The sequence below is a fragment of the Perognathus longimembris genome, chromosome 16 (assembly GCF_023159225.1).
Source record: "Perognathus longimembris pacificus isolate PPM17 chromosome 16, ASM2315922v1, whole genome shotgun sequence".
Lineage (NCBI taxonomy): Eukaryota > Metazoa > Chordata > Mammalia > Rodentia > Heteromyidae > Perognathus > Perognathus longimembris.
In genome coordinates this window covers 14,905,868-14,921,962 of record NC_063176.1, presented here as the reverse complement: position 1 = coordinate 14,921,962, position 16,095 = coordinate 14,905,868, and the positions used below count along the sequence as shown (strand labels likewise).

At 37.5% G+C, this 16,095-nt stretch overlaps 1 protein-coding gene across 1 annotated transcript in view; it reads left to right on the top strand.

Annotated features, from left to right (window-relative positions):
* Gucy1b1 (guanylate cyclase 1 soluble subunit beta 1) overlaps positions 1 to 16,095 on the top strand; it is a 43,743-nt gene that overhangs the window by 11,584 nt on the left and 16,064 nt on the right. Inside the window, exons 3-4 of the mRNA XM_048364324.1 lie at positions 2,416 to 2,516; positions 4,268 to 4,386. Of these exons, the coding sequence (XP_048220281.1) occupies positions 2,416 to 2,516; positions 4,268 to 4,386 (220 nt within the window). The remainder of the gene's footprint in view (positions 1 to 2,415; positions 2,517 to 4,267; positions 4,387 to 16,095) is intronic.

Below are 16,095 nucleotides of genomic sequence, written 5' to 3'. Positions count from 1 at the left end.
CTATTTCCTGTTTGCCTTCTATGATTTCAGGTAGCAGGTAAAAAAACAGGCCCCAAAATTGAGGAGAGAGGGTGTAATAGGGAAGAAACCACTAAAAATGCCCCCCAAAGAGTAGTGCCAGATGTTTCTTGAAGAGTTCTAGATGCTCACTACAATCTCTGTGCTTCATGAAGTCTAAGAGTGAGTTTAAGTGTGATCTAACATGAATTTTCCTGGAGGATAGGACAGTGCTAATAAGCAAGGAGAGACAAGCAGAAGGCTTCATTTACTGGGAATTGCCAGGAGGGTCAAGGGCTGAATTGCCTTCCTGCCATTAGTTCTCTTGGCTATTACTCTCTTTGCACTGTATGTACTTGAGGTATTATCAGTTACTTCTCTCCCAAATAGGCAAGCAGAAGAAGAGTGGGCTCAAGACAGAAAGGAATTGATTTAGGAGGAGTAAGGTGATTGATGGAAGCCATGAGCCTTGCTTCTTCAACTCTTTGCTCAAGGGTGATGGATATAACAGTTATGGAAGCACTATATTGACAAAGCATCCACAATCCCCCTGCCCCCCACTACATACACACCATGCCTGCTTGCTTGCACCAGCAGATATGTAACTTCAGTGAGGGCAGTGACTCTTGTGACTTCTCTGTTGCTCACCGATACTACAAGCATGAAACACAACAGGTACTATAATATGTATGGGGGAAAACACACCTGTATCCTAGCTACTTAGGAGGCTAGATCTGAGGATCATGGTTCAAACCAGCCCTGGTAGGAAGGCCAGAAAGTCTTGTCTCCAATTAACCGCCAAATGATTGAACCCTTTAGAGCATAATTTCCATTTTCATAATTATACCTTTACAGTTGTGGGGGTGAATTACGCTGCTAATCCATTTCAGAGGAAAGAGATTTTAATCATGTGATATCTGATTTGCTCAAGTGCACTCAGCTATGAAATTATGGGCTTTGAGATTCAGATCTCCGAACTTAACAAAATCAGGGTTGCTTTTTGAAGTGCTGGAGATGGAATCTGGGGTCTTGTGCCTGCCAGGTAAGTGCTGTTACTGAGTTATATCCCCAGCTATGCATAGCTGTAGGAAATAAATGCACAGAGTACAGTCCAAAGAACATAGGGTATCTTGAAAGGTATTTTCACATGCAGATTGTGATAGAAGACAGGTCACCACGGGAATTTCTCTTTGAGATTCTGAGGAGAGTGAGGGTGACTATGGTCTGCCTTAGTGTTCACTTGACTCCTGTGATCACCTTCCGCCATATTCTCTTGTCTACATACAGTGATTTACTTGAGTGGGAATAGAGTCAGAATGGATTGCCAAGCCCCATGCGTTCTGTGGATCTCACTTTTGGAGAGATTTGGAACCATGCTTTAGCCTTCTCCTTTGGATACTTGTTTGAGAACTCTTTCAAATCCTATCAAAATAAATGTATTTATAGAACCATGACAACTATTAAAATATTAACTATATTTTCCCTCAAGTAACATTGTGTATATTTTGAGCTACTGTGTTTAATAAGCAATGGCTATAGCTGATGATTTTATCAGTCCACTTTGGCACCTCCAACTTCATGTTTAAAACATAACTCTTGATTTCAACCCAAGTCCACCCCCATCGTCTTTCCCAGTTCAGCAACTGATGACATCTTCCTTCCAGTTGCAGAGTCCAGAAATCCCCATATCAGCCCTAAGTCTTTTCCTTTGTTCACATTCCATATCCAGTCTATGAAAAAAATATGCATGATTTACCTTCAGCATCCACATGGCTTTGAACCACTACTTGTGCCTGCTCTGCTTTCCCTCAATGACCTTGTAGTGCCGGCTACAAACCATTGCCCTTTCTCCGTGTAGTGGACAATGGATCCTGTCCACCTGCAGTCAGTCCCTGTTGCTGCTCATATCCTAGCTAATGACAATTTACATGCTGGCTGCTGAGGGGGGCCTTCTTCACCATCAGGCCCAAATCTCCTAATTTTATGTTCTTTTTATTTTCATCCTATAATCTGTATGTTTCAAAAGAACAAGAATTTGTGTCTGTTTTGCTAATACTATATATATATATATAGAGAGAGAGAGAGAGAGAGAGAAAGAGAGAGGTCTTCAAATTTAGAGGGTCTCCACAATCAGTGGCTGAATATGTGACAAACCAAAAATAAAAATTCTTGGTTATATTTAACACAGGTCATTACATTGGACATTAGAGTACTGTAGAAACTCGTTTTACTAAAATATAGCTAAGTATAGAGTTTGATTTTTGGAAGAAGGATGGGGCATATTTCGCTTAATTGCAATGTTAATTTAAACAGTTACTATTTCAGATATAAAAACATTGTTTATGCATTGATTATAGGTGTGTTGGCTGTTGTGTTTCAACTCCCTGCTCTCATCAATCTTTCACTTTTGTTTTCCAGAAAAGAGGCCCAGTTAGATGAAGAAGGACAGTTTCTTGTCAGAATAATATATGATGATTCCAAAACGTATGATTTGGTTGCTGCTGCAAGCAAAGTCCTCAGTAAGTTGGATGCAAGTTTCCTTCTTTGGCTCAGTTACACAGAGAAGCTCAAAAGAATGTATGCTTCAAGATCTCAACGTACAGAAATAGAAGTTGTGAACTGCACACACATACAATGTTAGGGCAAAGTATGCTGAGTCCCATGCCTTATTTCACAAGATCTTTATGGAATGGAAAATAGAAAGAGGGCTTTCTTTCCCTCTCTACAAAAAGCAATGTACTAGGAAAAAATAATAATATGGAGACTCGATGAAATAACTTCAGTTGTGGGGTCAAGAATGTAATAGTCACACAAGGGTAGTAGGCTATCATAAGATGTGCAAAAGACAAAGGCGAAAGACCTTTCTCAGAGAGAGAGGGAGTTCATTACAGAAGGCAATTCTCAGGAAAAAGAATAGTTTCTCTCAAAGTATAATCTGCAGTCTCCATATTTCTGTTTTTCCTGGGCTACTTTCATGTAGAATGGAATCGAGCTCACTAGCTTCCCTTAGTGGAACATAAGAATTAGACACAAAAATAGTAAATGGTTAACAATGCAAAGAAAAATGCATAGCTTCATTAGTAATCATAATTGACAGAAACATGAAATGAACTTTATAACTATGTTTGAACATTTGTGAACATGAAAAACATAGTGTTGTTAAGAGTGGAGTTAAAAGGGATACCATACAAAATTTTTAATCTAATGATAAATTAGGGTGATTTCTTGAAGAATGTCTTTGTATCATCAAAGTCTTTTAAAAAATACTTTTAAGTATTTAAGGAATTCCCCCCCGAAAAAAACCATTAGATTATTTTCATTTAAATTCATGTGTAAAGATTGGTTTTTGTGATTTTTTTTGTATTGGGATTAGTTATAGTATGCAAAAGTAAAAAAGTAACAAAGCAAAAGTAAGACATTTCAATAATGTGACTCCTTTGAACTACTAATTTACAGGCTAACAAAATGAGCAGCTGGAAGCTGGTGCTTAAGTTGGGGGAGGGAAGGGTGGAAGGGAGAGGGGTTAATTAATAGGGAAAGGAAGGGTGAGAGAATGCAGTGAAAATATTTAATGTTAATATGTAAAATTGAAGTTAGGAAAATTGAGGGGATAGAGGATTTGGGACAGGGGAGAATGATGAAAAGGAGGATAGTGATCAAACTGCATTACACTCACAAACTGACGTGTTGAATTTTAACTTCTTTGTACAACGAATTAAGGACAATAAAATTATAATGAAAAGGAAAAAAGGCAAGCAATAAGAGAAGTTGATTTTTTTTTTTACAAATTGTTGCACCCATATGCTGAATAAGATAATATTTAAAATGGAAACTTTTGGAAATAGGAGTGAAAATAGAGAAAGGCAGTATCTTGACATATATACTGCTTCTAATTAACTTGTTAAACATCCATATTTATATAAAAGAAAAGCATTTTGCATCAGAATATTCTGTGCACTCTTGATAATTTAAAACAACCCCTATTTTTCTGAAGAAACAAGAATGCATTAAATATATGTGTTACAATAACAGAATTAAGTAGTTATAGAAGATGAGAAATAGTTAGATTGCTAGTTAAGGTGAAGTAGACACCAGAAACATGTTTAGTTATAGTGTTCTCAGTTTCCCTTGTATTGTACTGGCTAGAATTTTTGTCTCTCGATACAGAATCATGGATATTTTCAATCATTACCTTACCGCCATTCTTTTCATGAACAGTATGTCATTTATCTTATGTGTTTTCCCCCCACCCCCAAACCTTCAAAAACAGATCTCAATGCTGGGGAAATCCTCCAAATGTTTGGGAAGATGTTTTTTGTCTTCTGCCAAGAATCTGGTTATGACACCATCTTGCGTGTCCTGGGATCTAATGTCAGAGAATTTCTGCAGGTGAGCAATTAGAGTTCTGCATTTTGAAGTTCTAAGGTTTTTTATTTTTTATTTTTGTTCTATCAGAATTTAGGCTCAAGATATCATACTTGGCTTGCATGACTGTTGTTCTACCACACAATGCATGCCTCTAGTCCAGTTTTTTATTGGAGATGGAGTCTAGTGAAATCTCTAGGATAATCTCAAGCTAGATGCCTAAATTATAGATGTGAGCCACACAAATACCTACCTGAGTTTTTGACTTCTTTTGTTGGTGTTGTTCTAATACTGGGGCTTGAAATCAGAGCTCAGTACCTCAAGATCTCAGTCTGCTGTTGCATTCATGGTTGGTACTCTAAACACTTGAGGCAAGCTTCTGGTTTCAACTTTTTTTGCTGGTTAAGTGGCTGATTTTGTACTGTGATTCTCAGATTTCAGCCTTCTGAGTAGCGAGGATTATAGGCCTGGGCCACAACTGTGCCTAGTTGAATTTGTGCTTCTTAAGAATACTTTTCTTCTGTCAGCTATACAAGAGTGTCTTGCTGCTTAAAATGAGCCCTAGTGATGTTATTCACATGAAATCATATTTATTAGAGGGTTTTTATTCTATTTTAATACTTTTATATCATATGTCTTCTTAATTCATAGCTGCTTAAACTGAAAATGTGAGTCATAAATTAGAGTTCTTTTAAAATCTCTCATGGTCAATTATGATCTGTTTGACTACCTTTTTAGGATTATGCATTCAAGTGGCATAGTTCTGTTTTTTAACATATATCAACATAGTCTTATGTTCTGTCTGTAAAGTATTCCTATAAATTAGAATCTAATTAAATAGGATTTATGAACTCTTTCCTAAAAGTTTTAACTTAGAAAAAAGCAGTAATGGTGTTCACCTTGAAAAACATTTTAGCACTAATGATATGGAATCACATATTAATTCATCCTTTACAGAAAAGAAGATAGAAAAGTTTCTGAACCTAGCTCAGGTTTGTTGACTCATAAAACGAAAAAAAAACCACAAAAAATTTATTACTGTAGTATTGTTTAAATTACCTTAAAAGTTGTCACTAGAAGATGGATGTCAGTGATTCACACCTGTAATCCTATCTAATTGGGAGGCTGAGATCTCAGGAGTGCCACTCAAAGCCAGCCCAAGCAGGAAAGTCCATGAAACTCTCATCTCCAATTAACTACCCAAAAGGCCAGAGCTGTGCCTCAAGTGGTATAATGCTAGTATGGAGCAGAGAAGCTCAGGCCCTATGTCCAAGCCCCAAGACTAGCACGCACACAAACTGTTGTTACTAGAGCCAGGTCACTCAAGCTTGTAATACTAGTTCCTCAGATGGGTGAGGTCTGAGGATTGTGCTTCAAAGCCAGACCTGTGGCTGGAAGCCAGCCCAGGCAGGAAAATATCCCCAAGATTCTTTTTTGTTTGTTTGTTTATGGGGTAAGAATTCATTTTTAGGATGTATAATTGCTCTAGCATCATTTGTGGGAAAGAAAAACATCCTTTCCCCATTGTCAAAAACCTTGGTGTGGTATATCTGTGTTTCTTACTGTGTTTTATTCTGCTTCATTTTCTTCCTTCGTTCCTTCCTTCGTTCGTTCCTTCCTTCCTTTCTTTCTTCCTTCCTTCCTTCCTTTCTTTTATTTTCTTTCTTTTTCTTTTTTTTGTCAGTCCTGGGGCTTGAACTCAGGGACTGAGCACTGTCCCTGGCTTCTTTTTGCTCAAGGCTAGCACTCTGTTACTTGAAGCACAGCAACACTACTGGCCTTTTCTGTTTATGTGGTACTGAGGATTAGAACCCAGGGCTTCATACATGCTAGGCAAGCACTCTACCTCGAAGCCACATTCCCAGGCCTCTATAAGATCCTTATCTTCAATAAACCACCAAAAGTCTGGAAGTGAAACTGTGGATCAGGTGGTACAGTGGTCAGCTTTAAGCAGAAAGAGCTAAGGGACAGTGTTCAAGCTCTGAGTTCATGCCCCAGTACAGACATACAGAATATATGTGTGTGTGATGTGTGTGTGTATGTGTGTGTATACACATATATACATATATATGTATGTATTCTTTTTTTTTTTTTGGCCAGTCTTGGGCCTTGAACTCAGGGCCTGAGCACTGTCCCTGGCTTCTTTTTGCTCAAGGCTAGCACTCTACCACTTGAGCCACAGCGCCACTTCTGGCCATTTTCTGTATATGTGGTGCTGGGGAATTGAACCCCTGGGCCTCATGTATACGAGGCAAGCACTCTTGCCACTAGGCCATATCCCCTAGCCTCTATATGTATGTATTCTACTAGAAATTTACACATTAGATGAGAGAGTATTTCTGGAATTATAGTTCTATTTTAAGCTGCTATTTGTGAGACCCTCTTACTGCAGTGTCTTAACAATGAAAATTATGGAGCTGTTTGCAAAGAACATGTCTAAGCCAGATGCAGAGAGCAGCCAGCTCTTGCTGGAAAATGATGTCAGCCCAGTACCAGCTGAATGCAAGCCCAATGCTAGGGGAATGTAAACGACTTGCAGGCCAGCTGCATTATTCATTTAACAGCCAAAATAAGAACTTTCATGTTTAATCAAAATGTCTCTTGTTTACACAGGGACATTTTTCTTACAAACTTAAAACAGTATTAAATCATGTTGGAAACTCGTTTTCAATCTGATGCCAAGGATTTACTAAACTAGTGTCTACAAAATATATAAAACCTTCTTCTTTCTAATGAAGCTGCTACTGGAATATTCTGAAATTAAAGTGGAGTAGGTGGTATTTAAGAGATTATTTGAATGGATAGGTATGTGATTTTTTTTTAATTGAGGGAATTTAGATTTGGGGGTAGTCTTAAATTCTATTTTATTTTACTTTACTATGTTTATTTGCATATATCAACATACAAGGGGCCATCATTGTGATAATTCTACATAGACTTTCAAGTACCTATCCTATTTGAGTTTTTGGTTGATTGTGGGGCTTGAACTCAGAGCCTGGGAGCTATCCCTGAGCTTTTGTGCTCAAATTATAACTCTCCAACTTGAGCCAAAGCTCTACTTCCAGTTTTCTGGTGGTTAACTGGCGATAAGAGTCTGATGGACTTTCCTGCCGGGCTGGAATTGTGATCCTCAGACCAAGATTCACTCCTCAGTCGCTAGGATTACAGGTAGGCATGAACCACCAGCACCCAGCTCCTCTCCTGTTTTGTTTTGTTAATACTGACCACTGACACATTCTCCGTGATCCTGCTATCAAAGGCCCAGTCATAAAATAGTTGTAGGAAGTTTCCCCCTTGTGGTCATTGTGCCCACCTATCTGGAGTGTTGGCAGGGAGGCCTGCAGCAATTCTAGGCGTGATTTTACCCTGAGCTCTGCAGCTGTGTCCTCCCTGTATCTGCCTGAATCCCACGACGCAGCAAAACAGACTACAGAATGGCTCTTACATCAGTGTATGTTAAAATTTAAATCCATCTTTAAATTCCATGTGAGTTTTAAACTACAGTAAAGAGGAAAATACTAGTTTAGACCACTACATAATTTTAAAGATGTAAAGGGATGGGTTAAATGGTAGAGCACTGGTCACGAGCTGGAAAAGCCAGATGAGAGTGAGAAGCCCCAATAACCAGCTTGCATGCGCATGCGCGCGCGCGCACACACACACACACACACACACACACACACATAATCGCACGCATAAACACACACACATACACTCACATAATCACACGCATAAACACACACATACACACAAACATCAATATTCTGCACTCTTGGTTTTTTCTGATTAATATAATCACAAATCTAATGTACTAAAAATGTTTTTCTTAAAAGTAGATCTTTTTGTAATGCATATATATCTTTTTATTATGATTAAGCTAAACAAAATTTAAGTAGATTTGTTTTCGATATAAGGAGCTGTACAATAAAACAAGTGATTTTTATACATTGTTTTTAAATCCTAGCTCACATATAAGAACAGACATTTTCTTCTCATGCATTAATCAGTCGTTCTTCACTGAACACTTCAACCATTCAGTAAGGAGTAAGGTAAACTGGACTTCATTTGAAGATATTTTAAGAACTTTTACATATTTTTTCCACTCCCTAGTTTTAATTAATCATCAAATCTTTTAACTGCATTTACTAAGTACTGCATTTGGAGAACTCAGTCGTTTGAGTTTTGTGTTTTTCCCATACAGTTCCTCCAGAAGTTACCTGGAGATTATACACATCTCTCACCTTTTTTTTCTTTACATCTCTGGTCTCTTATCCATTCTAAAATGCTAATGATTGGTCTGAAATATAAACACATCTCACATAGCATTTTCTTGCTTAAACTTTTCATTCGTTTTTCATTTGTTCTTGGAAATAATAAACATTTAAGACAATGGAAGCTATTTTTATCCTGTATTTATCCCACCTCTTCTTTCTGACTTTACCCACGCTTAACCACATTTTAGTACCTTGTGTCTATGTTGATTCCCCCAGATTCTCTTTTATTAAAAGAAATAGAACTCTTTATGTCATTGTTGTTAAGGAGTTGTTCAGATGGGTTTCTATTCAGCATGTCAATGTACGAGGACAATGAAACTTGATCCATGTCTCCCTTTCCAGCATCTATCTATCCTAATTGCACTTATCCCCTCAATTATCTGGCTCCATTTCTGCACATATACACTGAGTATTATGAAAAGTAGGAAAACTCCTTGATGAGACAAATCTGAAGGAATCTCAGTGCACGCAACAGACAAAAGCCAGGGCTGCTCTATTTGGGGCTCATGGCTGAGAAGCTACTCCACAGCATAAGGCTCTTTGCACTGAGCTCTAAAACCCCTGCCTCTGCCAAAACCCCACAACTCCCGCCTCATCCTCACTGCCCGGACACATCATCTGGACGCTGTTCTTCAGTGTCATCAGGAACAGGCAGTATAACTATCAGGACCTCCATCCCTCCTCTCTGAACTCTGAACACCTTCAAGTCAGCTCTAGAGAGCCTGCTTACGTGCAGATTTCCATGCCTCTCACCCTCATTTGATCTAATGCAGCTGGAGTGAGACTGTAGGAGTCTGTTGTGGATTAAACTTCTTAATTCTCTCTTGCGCACACTCTGTCGCTGGAACATCCTCTGGCTCCTTCTCACCTCCCTACATCCTGTTCGACTGCAGGTCACACTGGCTCTTCTGCAAAGATTCTTCTCTCGCCAGTCTCCACTCCCCGTGAATGGGGGATCAGCCTTTCTCAGGCTTTCAGAGCAGTTTCCCCAGCCACAGTTGTTCTCATGTCACATTACCATTTCCTGTTTGTTGGACTGGAATATAAACTTCAAGAAGACATGCCTAATCTCTTACTGGCTGTATATCCATGGACTGTGTCTAGATGAGTGAATATCTTTTTAAAGAAGGAATTCACAATTCCCTATGGAACAAACAGAAAAAAGCACCAAATAGAAAGCAAACTCAGCAGTAGCTCAGAGGAGTTATTTTATTGTGGATGATCCATACAAATGCCAGTACAACTTTGGAGATGAAATATAAATTGAAACAGAAGTCTAACACCAAGTAGATTAGTCCTTTTCCACCTGTTCATTAGCCCATATTCAAGGTATATGGCTTGTGTCTGTGATACTTTTTTGAATGTTGTTCTAATATTTCTATGTGAGTTGGGAGTGAGCAACACAGAGTTTTGTGAAAACAGCGTGGAAGGCTACTTGATCATGTCCCACTCCCGTGGCTCACACCTGTAATCCTAGCTACCGAAGAGGTGATAAACAGCCCTTACTGCAATTTCATATTCAAAGTTCAAGGAAATAGGGTATACCAGACATCAGTGGGGTGGTTCATTCCTGAAATCCTAGCTATCAGGAGGCTGAGCTCTGCTTAAACCCAGCCTGGGCAGAAAAGTCCATTAGATGCTTATTTCTAACTAAACAGCCACAAACAGCCAAAAGTAGATATATGGCTCATGTTGTAGAGTGCCAGCCTTGAGTGACAAATCCAGTAGTGCAAGGCCCTGAGTTCAAGCCATACCACTGGCACTGAACAAACAAACAAAACTGAAAAAACAAAAGAAAGAACAATGTCCATGGTGCCTGTAGTTTACTTCCCCCAAAGTATGTTTTGTTCCCACTGACGTTATCATTTGCTTAGTTGATTTAAATAACTGATATTTGTACGCCTTTTATTTTTGGAAAATTTTGCTTTATATATGATTATATAATTTCTTTTGTACATTTTATTAAATTATTTTTTTCATTATACCTATTTTAAAACTTCTTGAGCTTCTACCAAAAAGTAGCTCGAAATCTAATTGGATGCAGCAATACAATATGAGAAATGTTTTCAGAAGAAACTTTCTACAAACATTATATTTCTCTGTGTAGAAATTTGGAACTGATTTTTCTTGTATTTTCTGTTAAACCACATAAACTATTGGTAAAAAGAAATGTATAATTGAAAATATGATTTACCTGAATATCATAAAGAATTTTTTCTTATGACTGAGTTTTACATATATTGTTTAGATGTATTGTTTTAAACACTAGACTTACAGTAAGATTTTTTTTCTCTTTAAATTTACTTTAAAATATTTTATTATCTTTAATTAGTTGTACAAAGGACCTGCCACTCAACAAGGCAATTTATGAGTACACTGTGTCTTGATTATTAATGTCACCCCTTTCAACATTGTCACTCATCCCTTCCAAGACTCTACTTCCCTACTTTGCTTAAATTTTGTAGGATATACACAGAATTTTCTATTGTTTTTAAGTCAACATTGAAATATGTGGTTTCATGCTTCGGCTATGTAAATTTCTACCCAAGCTTTTAGTATACTGATTACCCTACTGTAGAATACAGACAGCATGTGTGAACTCCAGGAGAAATACTAAAAAGGGATGAAGGCTGAATGGAAGGCATTTCTACCATAGCCCATTCTCCTGACCACTTCCCATGGCAGGTGATGTTCTCTGGAGATCACTGCAACAATACCTGCAGCTCATATGCGTTCTATAACATGACTTTGCCAGAGCCTATCACGAGATGCAATTCCCCTCACCTTGAATCCTGGTTGGCTTTAGTAATTATTAGACTAATGGGACATGGCAGAAGTAACATCAAAACTTCCTGGAGTACAGCCTAAGAAGTCTTGAGATTTATTACTGGGTTCCTTAAAAGAGTTTCCAGTTTTCCCTCTAGGCACCCAGATACATAAAATGGGAAGCTGAAGCCCCCACAGAAAGGCTGTGTGAACTTTCAAACAGCTGAGCTGGTTAGGATTTGAGCAAAGAGATGACTATAACCCCTAGGCATTTGAATGGTTCATCTTAGAAAGCTAGTCTATTATGGCTAGTCCTCTATCCCAGCTTCTCTGTGACTTCAATTTCCAGAAGAACTTCCATATTTAGCCAGGCAACCCATAGAATTGTCAATGACACTAATAAATCATCATTGTAAGCAATTACATTTTGGCATCATCTAGTATGGAGCAATGGATAATTGGAATAGTAATTTTTTTCCTTTATGTCTGTCATAGTATGTATGTGCATACATATACAATGAATCGAGTTTTTATACGATCCTAAGGATAGGATAATATAGGACCTCTTGGAATGAGATCCAAGTTGCTACACAGCAGAACTATCTGTCCATTTTCAGTGACATTACATTATGACATTCTACATTCTTTATCAGCACAGAATTTTACAGAGGTAAATGAAGTTAAATGAACATGAAATGCTGTCATATTGACTACTGAAAAATAAATAAGCAAAATGATGTTTAGAAAAAACCATTAGGAATTAAATTATGAGCTCATTAAAATACAGATAAGGACCTCATTTGAATATCGCACTACTTTTACATTGTTTGCTGGAGCCATTAGCTCCAGCTGCTGATCCTGTTATGGTGGTAATTTCCTTTATTCACTCCATTTATGTTAATTCATGCTCCTCAACTAGTGTCTATGTTCAACCTGACTCTCTTCAATTCCAGTTGGCCCCAGGTTTTGGCTTATAAAATACAACCTTGTGCTTTGGCCAGCCTACCAGCAGCAAGGGGTTGATGAGTTATCTAATTCTTAAATGTTTGTGCTAAGAGTTATTTTGGGAAAAATGAGGATTTTCCTGAACAGCTGTAAAATTCTAATACTTCCCTAAATTATTTATGTTTCTTTGAAAAGAATGCACAGTTCACTTTATTTTTAACTTTGGAATTTCAAAAGAAACAGTTTTTTCAGCATCGTAACTGGCAATTTTTTAAATTTCCAATTCAAAAAAATTTCATGTGAGGATTTAGGGTTTTTTTTAAAGATACTTGTGAAAAATGGTAAGAAATATTTTAAAACCAGATGATTTATCTTTTTTAATATAGTCTCATAATTTCAGAAAACATGGATTAATTGTGGTATTGCATGGGAATTATATGTGAGGGATCTTTTATTTATTTATTTTGCTAACCTATTCTCTACCACTTGAACATCACCTCCAGTCCAGCTTTTTGGTAGTTATTTTGAAAATGGAGTCTCCAGAACTTTCTACTCTGGCCTCAAACTGAAATGCTCTGAATCTTACTTAGTCTTTTCAGGATTACAGGTGTGGGCCATGGTGGGCACTTGGATGAGATATGAGCCTAAACCCCAAGAATCTGCTTATATATTTTTAGAGATACAATTCTTTGCTTTATTTCCTTTTTTCTTTTGATTAAAATATTTCTCTAGAGCTGAGCATTGGTGGCCTTCACTAGCTACTCAGATTAAGGTACGAGGATAGTGATTCGAAGCCACCCTGGAAAAGAAAGGCTGTGAGACTCTTATTTCCAATTAAGTACCATAAAATCAAGAAGTAGACAATGGCTCAAGTGGTAGAGCATTAGCCTTGAGCAAAGAAAGCTCAGGGACTCACTCAGATCCTGAGTTCAAACCTCTAGACTAGCAAACAGAGAAGATGGGGAGATAACTATATTCAGCTGAACAACTGTTCTTATTTCAGTAATTTTAGTGGTGGCTCTGATACAGTTCTTTTCATATAGGGCTTTCTATTTTTTTTAAATGACTCTGAACATTTCACTTGGAAGGTATTTATATTTAGAGAATAGCTCCCAAAAGCAAAGGCAGAAAACTGCATAACTTATTACTTGCTCTGATCTTATACCTCATGTCCATTTTGTGCTTCACATCATCTAGGATTGAAGTTGCTATTTTTTAATCATCAAATACTAAAATGACTTCTTAGAAAGCATGAGATATTTCCATGTTGCACGATCTTCTTTAAAAAATATTGAAAGAGAGACAGAGGGACAGATAATTTCCAATGACTGATTTCAGATCCTTTCACATCTCAGTTTCAGAGGTGAGGTCTCGACATTGAACTCCTCTCCTCCACCCACTAGGACAGACTTGGAAATTAAAAATCTCTTTTCCTTAAAACTTTCCATGCATGGCTCACACTTTTCTATTCCTAGGGTTTACCTAGAGATTCCTACAAATTTTGTCTCCCTTATTATGAAGATTATTTTTGGCATGCCAATTACAAAAATTAAATTTGTGTTTATTTTGAAGTGTTGCATGATCTTCAAAAATATAGAACTTTACAATTGCTCAAAGGAATAATAAAATGACTTTTTCTCTTTAAATCTCAGGAACACACTCAGCCTGGGTCCCAAACACACTTTCCTATTCACCAGAACTACTTTTTCTTCTGTAAATGACAAGTATAAAATGACAAAGAAAAATGGACAAGTAACAGAATTTCTGTGTAGAAAAAGTACATCCATTTGGTTAATAGAAAAAAGAAACAGTAAATGATATCAAGACATTTACAAATGCTTGAATCATAGTCTTGGATTATGTCCTCTGACTAATCTTACATTGGCATCTCAAATTAAAGAATCCTTTTAAAAATAATAGCATATAGATAATAAGTAAAAGCATATTTGAAGTTTGCTTCATGTTTTTTATTTGAAAATGCTGAAAACAGACAGGGTACATTTACATAAGTCAGGCAAAGAGTAAGTTGCCTTTTGGAGAAGTCACCTCTTCCCTTGTTCTCTCCCAGTTTTTCCTTCCTATCCTACCCACAATGTGTATAGTTTATTCTCAACATAGTGTCCAAGGAATACTACTGCTGCATTTTTTTATCCTTGTCTCTCCATTTCTGTGCCTCTCCTTATAATCCCGAAGACATATAGGCAAACAAACAAGACAAAAAGAAAAGAAAAAAAACAACAAATAAAAAAAACCTCTTGTTTCTATTTCCTAGTGTTCATTTCAATGAATATTAATTTGTATAATCAGATGCACATAGGCATGTATCTTTCTGTTCCTCTCCTACAAGTCTCTTCCTTTGGTTTCACTATGTGTGAATGTCCACAGACTTGTATAATTTATTATGTCCCAATGTATTTTAGATCTACCATCTGCGTATGAGAGAAAATGTGCCTTTTTTTCTCTCTGTGCTTGGCTTACCTCACTTAACATGATTTGTTCTAGGCCCATCCATTTCCCTGCAAATGACATGATATTATTCTTTCTAATGGCTGTGTAAAATTCCATTGTGTATAGGTACCACTCTTTTTGAATCCACTCATCTATTGTAGGGTATCTGGGCTATTTCCACGACTTGGCAATTGTGAATAGTACAGCAATGGCCATGGATGCGCAAGTGTCTTTATGGTATCCTGGCTTGTGATGTTCTGGGTAGATGCCCAGCGTACTATGACTGGCTCACAGGGAAGATCTATGTTTGTTTTTATGAGGAACCTCCAGACTGCTCTCCAGAATGGTTGTTTTAGTTTACATTCCCACCAATAGTGCAATAGGATTCATTTTTCCCTATATCTGTGCCAACATTTGTTGTTTGAATTCACAATATTGGCCAATCTCACTAGTGAGATGGAATGTCAGGATTGTTTTGATTTACATTCCTTTCATAGCCAGGGATGATGAGCATTTCCTCGTGTGTTTCTTTGCCATTCTTACCTCTTCTTCTGAGCAGTCTCTCCTTAACTCCTCTATTCATTTGGTGATTGGTTTATTACCTTTGGGAGAGGCTAATTTCTTGAGCTACTTGTATATTTTGAATATTAGGCCTTTGTCTGGTGTGTTGCTGGTAAAGATCTCCCAGTCTATTGGTTGTCTTTCTAGTTCAATGACTATGTCCTTTGCTGTGCAGAAACTTTTTAGTTTGATGTAATCCCATTGTCAAGTCTCTCTCCTACTTGCTATGCTGCTGAGACTCTTTTCAAAAAGTTCCAACCTATGCCTATGAGTTCTGGTGTTTCTCCTACTTCCTCTTACAGTAGTTTCAAAGTTTCAGGTCTGATGTTCAGATCTTTGATCCACTTTAAGTTGATATCATTCCCTGGTGACAAACAGGGATCCACTTTTAGTTTTCTGCATACGGATCTCCAGTTTTGCAGATTTTTGTGGGTTAATTTTGTGTCCTGCTACTTTGCCAAAGTGATTGATAAGCTTCATTTTTATTGGCATTTTTTCATTTCTCCTCGGCTTCCATGCATATGTACAGTTCTGTAAACCTGGTCATTTAGCACTATTTTTCGCAGATTGCTTCCAAGGTCATTCAGAGAAGTCAAACAATATCAGGAGCTTTTGTTGGTTTGTGCCAGCTCTGGAGCTTGAACTTGGGGCCTGGGTGTTGTCCCTAACCTCTCGTTCAAGACTAGTGCTCTCCTACTTGAGCCACAGCTCCACTTCAAGCTTTTTGGATAGTTAATTA